This window comes from Fukomys damarensis, unplaced genomic scaffold (genome assembly GCF_012274545.1).
Source record: "Fukomys damarensis isolate Sample0158 unplaced genomic scaffold, DMR_v1.0_HiC HiC_scaffold_34, whole genome shotgun sequence".
Classification (NCBI taxonomy): domain Eukaryota; kingdom Metazoa; phylum Chordata; class Mammalia; order Rodentia; family Bathyergidae; genus Fukomys; species Fukomys damarensis.
Window position 1 is genome coordinate 24,488,771 of NW_022900946.1, and position 11,944 is coordinate 24,500,714.

General features: G+C 55.7%; 1 protein-coding gene and 1 long non-coding RNA gene across 2 annotated transcripts in view; one reads left to right on the plus strand and one right to left on the minus strand.

Annotated features, from left to right (window-relative positions):
- Window positions 1–308: 308 nt before the first annotated feature.
- Window positions 309–6,913, minus strand: LOC104859856. Its single transcript, XR_779500.2, has 3 exons — window positions 6,647–6,913; window positions 4,894–5,042; window positions 309–378 (listed from the first exon to the last, which is right to left on the minus strand). It is a non-coding gene; the product is annotated as an uncharacterized LOC104859856 (long non-coding RNA).
- A 4,404-nt stretch (window positions 6,914–11,317) lies between these two features.
- Dgcr2 (DiGeorge syndrome critical region gene 2) overlaps window positions 11,318–11,944 on the plus strand; it is an 81,025-nt gene continuing 80,398 nt past the window's right edge. Inside the window, exon 1 of the mRNA XM_033758701.1 lies at window positions 11,318–11,942. Coding sequence (XP_033614592.1) covers window positions 11,867–11,942 — 76 coding nt within the window. The 5' untranslated portion in view covers window positions 11,318–11,866. The remainder of the gene's footprint in view (window positions 11,943–11,944) is intronic.

Genomic DNA, 11,944 nt, shown 5'->3' on the forward strand with positions numbered 1-11,944 from the left:
CTACAAGTGCCTGGGTGGCTGCCTTGGGACCTTCAGGGCGGATCTGGAGCCTGGGGCTGGAATTCTTAGGGTCCAGAAAGGTAAGGATCTGGGTGCTTTTGCTTCAGAGGAAAGGTTCAGTTTAACCCAAGGGAGCCCCTGGTTGGGGGAAGCAGAGACCTGAGGTCAAGTGCTGACCAAGTCAGGCTCCTAGTGTGTGGAGAGCATGCTCTGGGGAGAGATGGTGGCCGTACACCAAGGGCTGCTGTGTGGGGCTTGCTGGTCCAGGGGTGGGGTGGGTGCCGGTGAGTGGTCTCTGCCGGACTTCCCTTTGGAGAAGGCCCACCTGCGTCATCAATCTCAAATGGTCCTGAGGATTTGAGGACATGGAGGAACGATCTGTGTGAGAGAGAAGGATGGGGTCAGCAAGCAAGGGAGAGGCATGGAGCTGCCATGCTTTGGGGACAGGACAGGTCAGAGGCAGCCGAGTCCTCTTCGCCACAAGCCTCACCATGAGTCTGCCCATGCCCAAGCACTGGTCCTGGGACCCCATCCCAGCTGAGCCCTAGAGGAAAAGACCCTTCTCGGCACTGTGTGCTTGTATATATTTCCTGGTTTAGATGGCGGTCGGTTATTAAGGTCTTTGTTGTCAAGTGGAAGAAGAGCTAATAGAGCAAGATCAGAGTGGCTTAATTAATGGTTTTACTTGTCCCTCGCCCGGTGTCTCATCTTGCGCCGGCCTGCTTAGTTTATGTGCGCGCAGCCCTCGTGCTTTGCCCTCCCGGTGCTGCCGCTCCCTCAGGGCCAGTCTGGCTTCCATCCTGTCTTCACTCTTGGGTACGTCCAGCAGCTGATGCTGGGTTTTGGCCCCCAGCTTGTGCTCAGGCCTTGAGCCTGGCCGGATACTGCATTTGCACCAGACCCACTGCTTGCCCTCTTCCCTCCCTCTTAAGAGAATCCGAAGACAAGGGTTTGTGTTTCAGGGGCTGCAACCACCAGTAACCGAGGCTTCCGCTGTGCTGCTGCCAGGTGACATCTGTCTCACCGAGGCCAGTGTGCTGGCAGCTTGATGTTGAAGTCATTGTCGAGGAGAAAGTTCCTGCCCTTGAGGACCCTGTGGATGGTGTCCAGGAGGACATGGGAGTATCTGAAGGCTGACGAGAGCTGGCAGGCTGAGTCAGTTGCCCAGGGTGCTGCGCCTCCGTGACATTCAGTGTGTACATTCAAGGTTTCAAAAATATCGAGGGTCTCCAAGATGTCCATCTACTGTGGGAGGAATTGCCACAAAGTCTGTATTTCCTTGTTGTGAATGGTCTTCACCACCGCACTGAACTTCAGGTACTCTGAGTAGGCAGACTTGACTTTTGCATAGAAGCCCTTAACCTGGATCGATTCTCATGATGAAACCCTTCTTCCTTGGGACTGCAGCACTGTCCATGGGGCCAGGAGTAGCTGGCCTCGCCACTCTGTTCCCTCCCCACAAGGGCCAGTGGGTAGTGTCACTGTTTGTACTGGGGGGATCCTCTGGCTGGCCTGGACCTGGACTTGAAGGGTGGCGTGCTCAGCCCCGTCCCCAAGTGACTCGAGTGAATGAAATGATTATTATTATTATTTTGGTACCGGGGATCGAACTCCTTGCACTTGTGAGGCAGTTCCCAGAACCACTGAGCTAAATCCCCGGTGCCCTGAGTGAATGAAATTACAAAGCCAGGCTTCTAGAAGTGGGAACTCGGCTACTGTGCACAGGGCCGCCGGAAGCAGGTCTCGCCTAGAAGAATGCACTCCTGCCTGCCTAATGGAAGAAAGTCACCATCCGGGACTGGTAATGCTTCCTGCTCCTTGCCTCCCTGCCTTCCCCACTCCTGGTTTTTGAGTTTCCTTGGGACAGGTCTTACTCTGTAGTCCAGGCTGGCCTTGAACTTGTGACCCTTCTGCCTTGGTCTCCTGGGTGCTGGGATTGCAGGTGTGCACCACCACGCCCAGATGCTCCTTTCCTGCGAGGCTTCCCCGCTGGAGTCAGGCCTGGCGGGAGGCAGCCTAGCTCAGTAGTGTGCCACTCCCATGCCTTTCCTCACTTGGCCGTGGGACCTGGCCCTTGGTCCTCATCCCACCAGGGCCCATGTCCTGAAGTTTCTTTGGGGTGGTGTCCTTGGTACCTGCTCAGGTCCAGTAAAGCCAGTGGTAGTTTCAAGCCTAGTGGGTGAAGGCAGCTCTGTGCATTCCTGAGCTAGAGTCCGCCAGATGAGCTGTTGGTGCTCTGGTGAGTAGGGGCATGTGTAGGAGTGGGAGGACAGGCAGCGCTGAGGAGCCCCGAAGTGCCCACCTAGGTGGCCTAGGGGCTGGGGCAGGCAGCTGTGCGTACTGAGGGATGGGGCAAGTATGGAGGATGGCCAGGGCTGTCGCCAGTGGACAGGCAGAAAGTGCTTCTGAGAATGGCTAATACAAGTCTTTTTGTTTTTTTTAAGCTAGGCTATCAGAGGCCGATTTCCTTCAACTACCTAGAAAGGACAGCAAGGGCCAAGAAAAACAAGACAATAGAGACTTGCGTAATTTTAAAGTATATGGGAGGTGGGGAGGTCAGTGCCTCAGAGCGGGCAAAGATAAGGACTCTCTGAGCTGGCCACTGTTCATTGGGTACACTATAATTGGAGGGAGTATCAGGTGACTTGGGGGGCTTGAGGTGATCTCATGTCTGATCCTGTGCCCACGCAAGTCTCAGGCTGATGAAGGCAGGAAGATCATTCCCACCTCGGCAGATGGGATGAGCTGAGCTGACAAGGAACTCCTCCCTCCTCAGGTGAAACCTTTCTCTTTGTATTACTACCGGGTTCTCAAGGAACCAGGTTGTCTTCAGCGGATGCTGTCTTGTCTTTGAGCGCCACAGAATCACAGACCATTGAGGCCTCAGCCATGAGTGGAGTTAATGTTTCCACGTGCCATAGCCGGCCCTCGGACAAGGCAACATTGGACCTTAGACAGCTATGGCCTCTGGGGGTGAGAGGGAGCCAGAGAAAGGCCAGCCTGGACCTGGTCAGTGAGTGGGCCGACCTTGTGGGAAGGCCTTGGTGTGCGTGTGTGGACAGGGAGGCTGGGGGACTGCCCACGAACAAGCTGGAGGTGTCGGAATCCTGCCACTGGATGTGGGAGGAGTAGGCAGGAGCTGCCTGCTGGATCCTGGCGTTGTACATCATTTGCGTCTCCACTCCTTTTGTACCTGGTACATGGATTTTGGCTCAGAAAATGGCATTGTGTGTGAATCTCCTTGGCTACTTTGGAATACCTGATGTTCATCTTTAGTCTGTCACAGGGGTCCTGTGCCCACAGGAAGCTTCCGAGACTGGTGGCCCCAGGGTGCTGTGTTCAAAGAGAGACTGAGGAAGACCTGTTTCTATGTGGTGGTGGGTGCAAGGTGTGACAGTTAAACTTATCAACGGATTGGCTTGAGAGATGCCTAGACTGGTAAAGCACACTCCTGGGCGAGGCCGGGTGGTATCGGGGACTCCCTCGGGACCGCATCTGGTCACGAACTCTCTCTCTGCTTCCTGGCTGCCATGAAGTGAGAAGCTTTGCTCCATCACACCCTTCTGCCGTCATGTTCTTGCCATGCAGATTGCTAGCCATGGACAGAAATCTCTTAAATAATAAGCCAAAAATAAACTTCTCCTTTACCTTAGGAGTGTCAGGTGTTCTGTTGCAGCAACAGGAAAACCAGTACGCACAGGCTTCGAAGGGAAAGTGATACAGGAGCCCAGGTGCAAAGCATTAGCAGGGCTCTAGCAGGTGGACAAGAGCCGGGCGTTTCGGCAGACCTGACGTCTTGGCCAGGGAAATGGCTGTGTGGACACTGGGAGCAGGGAGGGTGTGCTCTGTGACTGGCAGCCAGAGTCATGCTGGCGGGCTGACAGACAGGATGGGCAGGATGGACAGATGGGCCTATGATGACAGCCTTCCAGCAGCACTAGCCTGAGTTCCACACTGTGTAGGGCATTGGTGGTTAATAGCTTTAGTTAATAGCTCGGTGTATTCCTTTCTCCTGGGGGCTTGTTTTGGCTGAAGTGACCAGAACTTCCTTTCTTTGTGTCCCAGAAGAGGCTAAGACTTGCAGGCCATTTTCATTCTCTCCCAATCCCTTGTACCCTGAAATGGGATGCTCAATCCGGAGCACTCCCGTAACCGCCTTCTCAGCTGACTCCATCAACTCATTCTCTCATTGGTGGATTCTGCTCCCTTACATCCTGCCCTTGCCCACGACAGACAGCGACAGCGACAGCGTGTCTCTGGTTCCCTGGGGATATGCTGCAGGAAGCAGGCGTCAGCCGGGCACAGGCAGATCTGCTGGGGCATGCAGTGGCTGGCACACAGGGCTTGGGCACCGTGATGTTTGAGGGAGGGTATTAATGGGATGGGGCACCTTTATGGTTCCTCCCAGGGTTGTAGTGTTGGCACTGGGGCCTGAACACTGGGAAATCTGTCCTCTGAGCTTTGCTTTCCTCTTGAAAGTGGGTGCCATCGACCCATTTATTTCACAAGCACTTGACGATCTCTTCTAGGTGCTGAAAGGCTCTATGAGCTACTGTCAACAATTTCAGGGCCGGGGATTTAGCTCAGTGGTTCCGGCACCTGCTTTGCAAATGCAAGGACCCAGTTCGATCCCCAGTACCAGAAACAAAAAATTCAATGCTTTCCTGGAGCCCAGAGGCCAGTGGGGCTCAGAGCCGTAGCAGCCAGTGTGAGTGCATAAATGAGGCCTGTGCTGGGATCCGGGGTCATGGGGCTGTGAGGACAGAGAACAGAGAACGGGGACTGAGCTGAGGGAGGCTGAGGTCTGAGGAGGCAGCCGTGTGGAGGATGAGGGTGGGTAAAACCCACGATGGCCTGAGGAGCGGACCACAGGGATCACCTTGAGATGCTCACCTAGTACCTCTGAAGGTCACTGAACCAAGGCTGATAGGAGCTGTCCAACAGGGTGGGGGCATCTGTGGAGGACTGGGCTTCAGTCACCGGGACTTGCTGCCTTGGGTGCTAGTTCAGGTGGCCGTCCTTCCTCTCTGAGACGTCGCCGTCTGTAAAGCACACGGCAGGTGCTCCTGCTATAGTCTTCCTGTCCAGGATGACGCCTGGCTGGGCTGCAGCCAGCTGCCTGTAGTCTCCTTGCCATCATTCCCCAGAGGACCATGGCAGGTCTGTCGGGGAGAGCGGGGAAGCAGCTCAGGAGCCTCTGAGCCCCTCCCTGCCTAGCCAGCCCCATGTCCACCATGAGTTTTTTCATGGGAAAGGTAGGGGGCACCTGTAGTGAAAGCAGGGCTCGTCCTGTGCCTGCACCCTGGGCAGAGTTCACAGAGCGAGCTGCAGTGTTCAAGACCCCAAGAAGGCGCCGCAGAGGCCACAGCCCCTTGGCAGGGCCTGGGAAGGCAGGTGGTATCTGCAGGGGTGAACCCAGAAGTATGATTATGGCCCGTGTGTGGGACGAGGGTATAAAGTGAGGTCAGCAGGAGGAGGAGGATGAACAGGAAGAGGCCAGGCCCGGGAAGTCTTCGGGGGCCAGTCACAGGGGCCTTTCTGTGGAGGTGGAGCCAGGCTGGGTGGAGGAGGGGCGCCCAGCCTCTGTGGGAAGTAACAGGAGGGGCGGAGGGGTGGGGTGAGAGGGGTGGGCTGTATGTGGGGAGGAGACAGGGCTGCTGGACCCTACCCTTCCCAGGGGTCTGCGGGTTAGCATCGTCCCGAGATGGAGACTCAGGCAGGGACAGCGTGAGGGGCAGCGTGAGGTGGATCGCTCGGTGCAGAGCGGGCGGGCAGCACATGGCAGCCGATGGTGTCAAATGCAGGCTACACCCACATGGGACGCTGGGGGCTGCCTATGTGCCCACAGGCTCCAGACACGCTTTGTGAAGATGCCCGCCCACCTGTCAGTTCGGCTTTTCAGCTCCGACACGGACGATAGGCTGGGACTAGAAGGCCATGGCATGTGGTTAGGGTTACACAGGACTGGACGTGGACACGCTGGGCCACCCATCGGAGCTCTTACTTCTGGGCTACAGTGACCACAGGAGGGGTGATCCTGGTGCTGGCTGGACATGGGGAAACCCCGGTGGACAGAGCAGGGAAGAAATCCCCCCGTAGGATGGGGAGCTCAAGGAGGACTGCCAGGCTGGTCTGCCTGCCCTCTGCAGCTTCCCCACCCTTACCGGCAGCTCGTGCAGCTGGATGCCCGGGGTGCTGGCAGCACGGCTGCCTAGAGCCCAGCGCCAAACAAGGCCACAGGCAACGCCGCAGGCACCCAGCCCCTCGCCCTCTCCCCACCCCACTCTGTGCTCTGCTCTCTACCGCATTACTCAGCTCCCTGCTCTGGCCCGCACGCCTCCAGGTCTCCCCCAAACCATGCCTCAGCCAGAACCTGAGCTCGTGGTCTGAGCTGGACCGCTTGGGTTTGTAATACACCAGGGAAGCCAGAGGGAGTCCGGGACGGCAGTCAGCTGGGCAAAGACCTTCACCCTGTGTGTCAGTCAGTGCTTACTAGAGGAACAGATTTTATGCAAGATAGACAAATATATAAGAATTTACAAGATTAGCTTACAATGGCCGCCCAGAGAGTCAGGTGTGGGAAAGTGCGAAACAGCTGTCTGTGGGCTCTAGATGAGAAGGATAAAGCCAAAGCCCTGGAGCTCACCGCAGTGTCCCAGGAGAGTCTGCATCAGGAGGCCAAAGGGACTGTGATGTCCAAGCTGAGGGTGAAGCCTGGAGCTCCTCCAAAGAAACAGTAGCCAGGCTGCCTTTTTGTTTCCCCTTTCTTCCGTTCAGGTGACAAGACTGGCTGGTGTCACGCACACCCGGAACTATGGTGATCCAAATGTTTCTTCCTCAAACTGACACCGAGCACTCAGGAGGCAGAGGCAGGAGGATCACCACAAGTTACAGGCCAGCCTGGGGTAGCCCACATAGAGAGTTCAAGGCCAGCCTGAAGTACATAGTGAGACCCTGACTCAAAAAAAAACCAAAAACAAAGAAAAGACAATCAGTTAACTATCATACCCCGGGCTTTATGATTTACGTCTTTTTTTTTTTTTTGGTAGTGGGGATGGAACTCACTCCTTGTGCTGGTGAGGCAGGCAGCGGTACCACTGAGCTAAATCTCTGGCCCTAACCCCAACATTTTTTTTGAGACAGAGTCTCACTATGTAGTTCAGGGTGACCTTGAACTCACTATGTAGCCCAGGCTGGCCTCCAACTTGCAGCAATTCTCCTGCCTCAGCCTCTCGAGTCCCGGAATTACAGTGTGTGCCACCAACCCTGGCTAAACTTTATTTTTTTTTAGTTTGAGACAGGACTTTGCTGTTACCAAGTTGCACAAGCTAGGCTCAAACTTGTGATCCCCCTGCCTCAGCCTCCCAGAGTGCTGTGATTACAGACATGAGCTACCACACTTGGCTGATTTATTTGTTCTTTAGCCAAGTCAGTTGTGGAGTTCAAAGGGAAGAAGAAAAGCATGACAAAAAATAGCAGCTCATCTCGGGCTTCAAGCTGTGAGCTCTTCTCCATTCTGTTGGCCTCCTGGCTCACCAGATTTTGCCTTTCTAGAGAATGCTGCGTGTGTGTGTGTCCTTGTGGGCTCCTCTGTTTCCTCGGGAAGCTACTCTATGTTGAAGCCCTGGGTCTCTGCCTGGTCATTTGTACCATTTCTTCCCTAGGTTTAATCTGGGCTGTGGTTCGGGCCACACCTCTTCTAGAGGTGCCAGCTTAGTTGCAAACTTTTTTTTTTCTTGAGACAGGGTCTCAATATATAGTACAGGCTGGCCTTGAGCTCCCTAGGTAGCCCAGACTGGCCTCCGAACTCTGCAGCAATCCTCTTACTTCAGTCTCCTGAGTACTGGGATTACAGGTGTGCGCCACCATGCCCAGCTTTCTGTTTTTGTTGATGTTTTGAGATAAGAGTCTAGCTATGTAGTTTGGGCTGGCTTTGAACTCACTACACAGCCCAGGCTGGCCCTGAATCCACCACGATCCTCCTGCCTCAGCCTCCTAAGCACCCAGCTGGTGTTGGACTTCTTATCAGAACCAGAGTCTGGCGTTCAGGAGGTTTCTGTGTCCTGTGAATTCTGCCCCTGGTTGGCGGCTGTGGAGGAGACTCGGTGCCTTGGGCTGCACCCAGCACTGGCTGCAGAGCTCCTGGCTGTGCAGGTGTTGGCTGACGTTGGGCTGCTGTAGAAAAGGTCCTTGCACACCCTGGCTAGGTGCTTGGAAGTTGGCGTGATGCTCCGTTTCATGATGTTGGGGTGGTAATAGTGCATGAAGTCACAGACCATGATGTAAAAGATTGTGCCCAGGCTACAAATGTCAGACATCACAGGGGAGGTGCTGCATCACGTTGCGAGTATGCCACAGACCCACAGAAGGTACTGCTTAATGTCAGTCAGCTGCTGCTGTCCTGCAGGCCATGCTTGGAGGAGCCAAAATCAGATCATTTGATGTTTAAGTCCCTGTCCAGCAAATTGTTTCTGTACTTGAGGTCTCAGTGAGGTCATGGCACTAGTACTGGATGCAGAGGAGAGCAGGCAGAACTTCTTTGAGAGCCATCTTTTGGGAGGGCTCCCTAGAGTCTGAAGAGTTTGAGGAGGTTCCCCTCAACCCTGAGCTCCGGGACAGCATAGATCTTGCCTAGGGACGCCTCATCAAAGATCTCACAGGTGTTGACAATGGAGGAGTGGTTTAACCTCATCTGAAGCTTAACTTCCTGTCAAAGGAATTGCTCTATGAATTTTGTGGGAGCTTTTTGAGGACGATGATTTTGACGGCCACACTGAGCTCCAGGGATTCACAACAAGCAAACCTGTCCCCATGATGTAGCCTCGTCAGCAGCAGCATCCATAGTACTAGAAGAACTTGGTGCCTCTGATGATGCCCTTCACATCCCTGAGGGACCTGAGCCAGCAGCAACCTCAATTACACATGGACAGAGCCCTCTGGGCAGCTGGGCCTGACAAATGTGCCAGCTTCTTAAGATGAAGGAACATTCAGCAACGTCTCCCAGGTGGCTTCAGCACCCCAGAGGAAGGAGACTCTGGCTGGAGCCACTTGGTCTTGGAACTCTGGAAGCTCCATCAGCAGGCTGGAGTGGCTGAGAGTCAGCAGAGGGGCCCTGTGCTTTGGCTGGGACCTGAGGCAGGCAGGGGCCACAGAAGACACGAAGGCCTGTCACTGTTTTCAAAGGTGGAGTTAGGACTGCATGTGGAGTGACAGGGTTGATGGCTGCAAATCAGGTAATCCCAGGGAATCCAGGACAGGTGGCTCTACCAGTTAGGGTTCCAGCAGGAAACAGAAGGCACAATGGATTAAGGACAATTTGAGAAGGGCTTATACAGGGGCAATATACAAAGGTGAGAGCAGAATAGGACAGTCTAGGTACTGTAAGGCAGAAAGAGATCACTGACCTACTTGGGAGAGGGAAGACACAAGAAGAGCAGTAGAGAGAGGACCACCAGGAGAGAGGTGGGGACAATGGATGAAAGGAAGAAGCCAGGTTACAGGGACAGGGAAGACGTAGTCCCCGACCTCTTTTCTGTCCGTCCGTTCTTGCTGCTGTCCACACAGGCAGCCTGCGGGGTCCTACAGCAGGGCCGGGAAGGGTATATAGGTGGGTCAGAGTCGCAGAGACTCCCGGTGCGGCCTTCGCTGCAGTGTGGGAAGCCGGGACGGTGCCCTCTTGCTGCAGGGTTAGGCTGGGCTTTTCTCTCCCCATCTGAACCTGTGCTGGTCCACTTGTCTTGCTGTGGGTCTGCAGAGGGACAGCTGGCAGGAATTCTGCTCCTGGCTGTGAGTTCCCTCCTAGGGGATCTGCCCAACCTGTAGGCCCGGCTTCCCTTCCAGGGCAAACAGGCAGAAGGCCGGGCCAGATCCCATGCTGAGAACCGGCAGCTGTTCCTGGGAATGGTCCCTAAGAACAGCGCAACAGTCGGGACGGCCCTGGATCCCTGGGACCTTTTTATCCTGCAGGCCACTGGGTCCATGTGATGACAAACCCTTTGTCCAGCACCTGTTCAGGGAAGAGTAGGAGCCGCTGAGGGTCTGGCTTAAATTTGGGTTTAACCTTGGGCATATTTATTTAGAGTGTGAACAGCCTTCTTTCAGCCTGGGGACTACCCTCCCTATGACCCCAAGTGTCACACAGTGAAACCCTAAACCTCTGACGAGGATACTCTGAGTGAGTCAGGGGTGATGGGGGTGGGTCAAGCAGGGACCATTTTCACTTTCTTGCCAGCCCTGACCACCCACCGCCTCGCCCACGGGCATGGCTGGTGGTGCTCTGGACAGCTCGCTTCTCCCGGCTGCTCAGAACTCACCATCGCCATCTGTGTCCCTCCTCCCTGGTCAGCCGGTCAGGACGGAAGGTGTGGGACCAGTCCTCAGAGGTTTGTTTCCAGAGAGCTTCGCCTCATTTCTGCCCAGGGCTTTCCTCCATGCAGATGTGGGCTCCCCTTCTCCCTCAGCGCCTGGGCAGATCCTTCTTCCCGCAGAGCCAGCTGCTCCCAGGAAATCTTCCCTCTCCTCCCTCTCTGACACTACCTTAGGTTATTCCCTCATCTGCTGGAACAATTTCAGCCTGTGTCTGTGACGCCACACCTGCTTCTTCCCCACGGGGTGGACCCTCCTTCCCCCCCCTGAGAACCCTGGACCTTCCAGACCTTGTCCTTCACGGACATTAGTTGATTAGTTTTTTTTATTGTTTTTTGGTACCGGAGATCAAACTCAGGGCCTTGCACTTGCAAGGCAGGCACTGGGCCACTGAGCGCCCCCCGCTTTGAGACAGGGTCTCCTTATGTAGTTCAGGCTGGCCTTGAACTCACTATGGAGTCCAGGAGTCCAGACTGGCTTCGAAATGGAAGCAATCCTCCTGCCTCAGCCTTCAGAGTGCTGGGAGTGCTGGGATTACAGGCATCTGCCACTGCATCAGGCTGAGGCTCGGGGATTTAGCTGAGTGGTGCCACCACCGCCTGCCTCGTGAGGTCCCCAGTTTAATTCCTGGAACCGGAAAAAAAAACAAAAACAAAAAAACCCATACTGGGCATAGTGGTGCACACCTGTAATCGGAACACTAGGTAGGCTGAGGCAGGAGGATCGACGCAAGTTTGAGGCCAGCCTGGGCTACATAGTGAGTTGAGTTCAAGATCAGCTTGAACTACATAGTGAGACCTTGTCTCAAAACAAAACAAAAACCACCTTTGAGCGTGGTCCCATGGGTCCTGCTTCACCCCGCGGATTCTCTACTCCCTCAGCCGCACTTCTCTCCGCCCCCTCAGCCCATCCTTGGGTCCCAAGTGCTCTGAGGCTTCCCTACCACCCTCGCCTCCCACTGTCCGACTCTAAACCCTTGGGCGGGTTTGCGGCTCTGGCTCTGTCTGAGCCCCACCCCCTACTTAGCCAATAGCACGCGCCACTGTTTATCGTCCCACCTTCCCCTTCGGGTCCGCCTCTCAGCCTCAGCCCTCGGCTTTTCCTACCTTAGGCCGCGCCCCTTTCGCGCCCTGCCACTCAGACTCCACCCCAAGCTTAACAGATGGTCCGCACGCCCCGGGGAGAAGGCTGGCCCCGCCCCCACCTCAGCGCTGATTGGTCCGCCCAGGCGTCGCGGGCGGTGGGCGGGGCTGCGGGCCCAAGAAGGACGGCGGCCATCTTGCGCAGATCCGGAGTCGGACTCTGAGGCTGCGATCTACAGTGCGTGGGAGTCTGCGCCCTGTTCTGCTACGGTTGGTCCCCGCCGCAGCTCCTCGAGAGCACTGGCCCACCTCTACCTTGCGCCTTGCCTCAGCCCGGTCCTCTGACCCTCTGCCCGGCTCGGTCAGGCCTCGCCACGGCGTCACGCGCGGCCGCCCCGAGGACGATGAACGGAGGATAAATGGTGCCTAAGGCAGACAGCGGTGCCTTCTTGCTGCTCTTCCTGCTCGTGCTCACCGTCACCGAGCCGCTGCGGCCA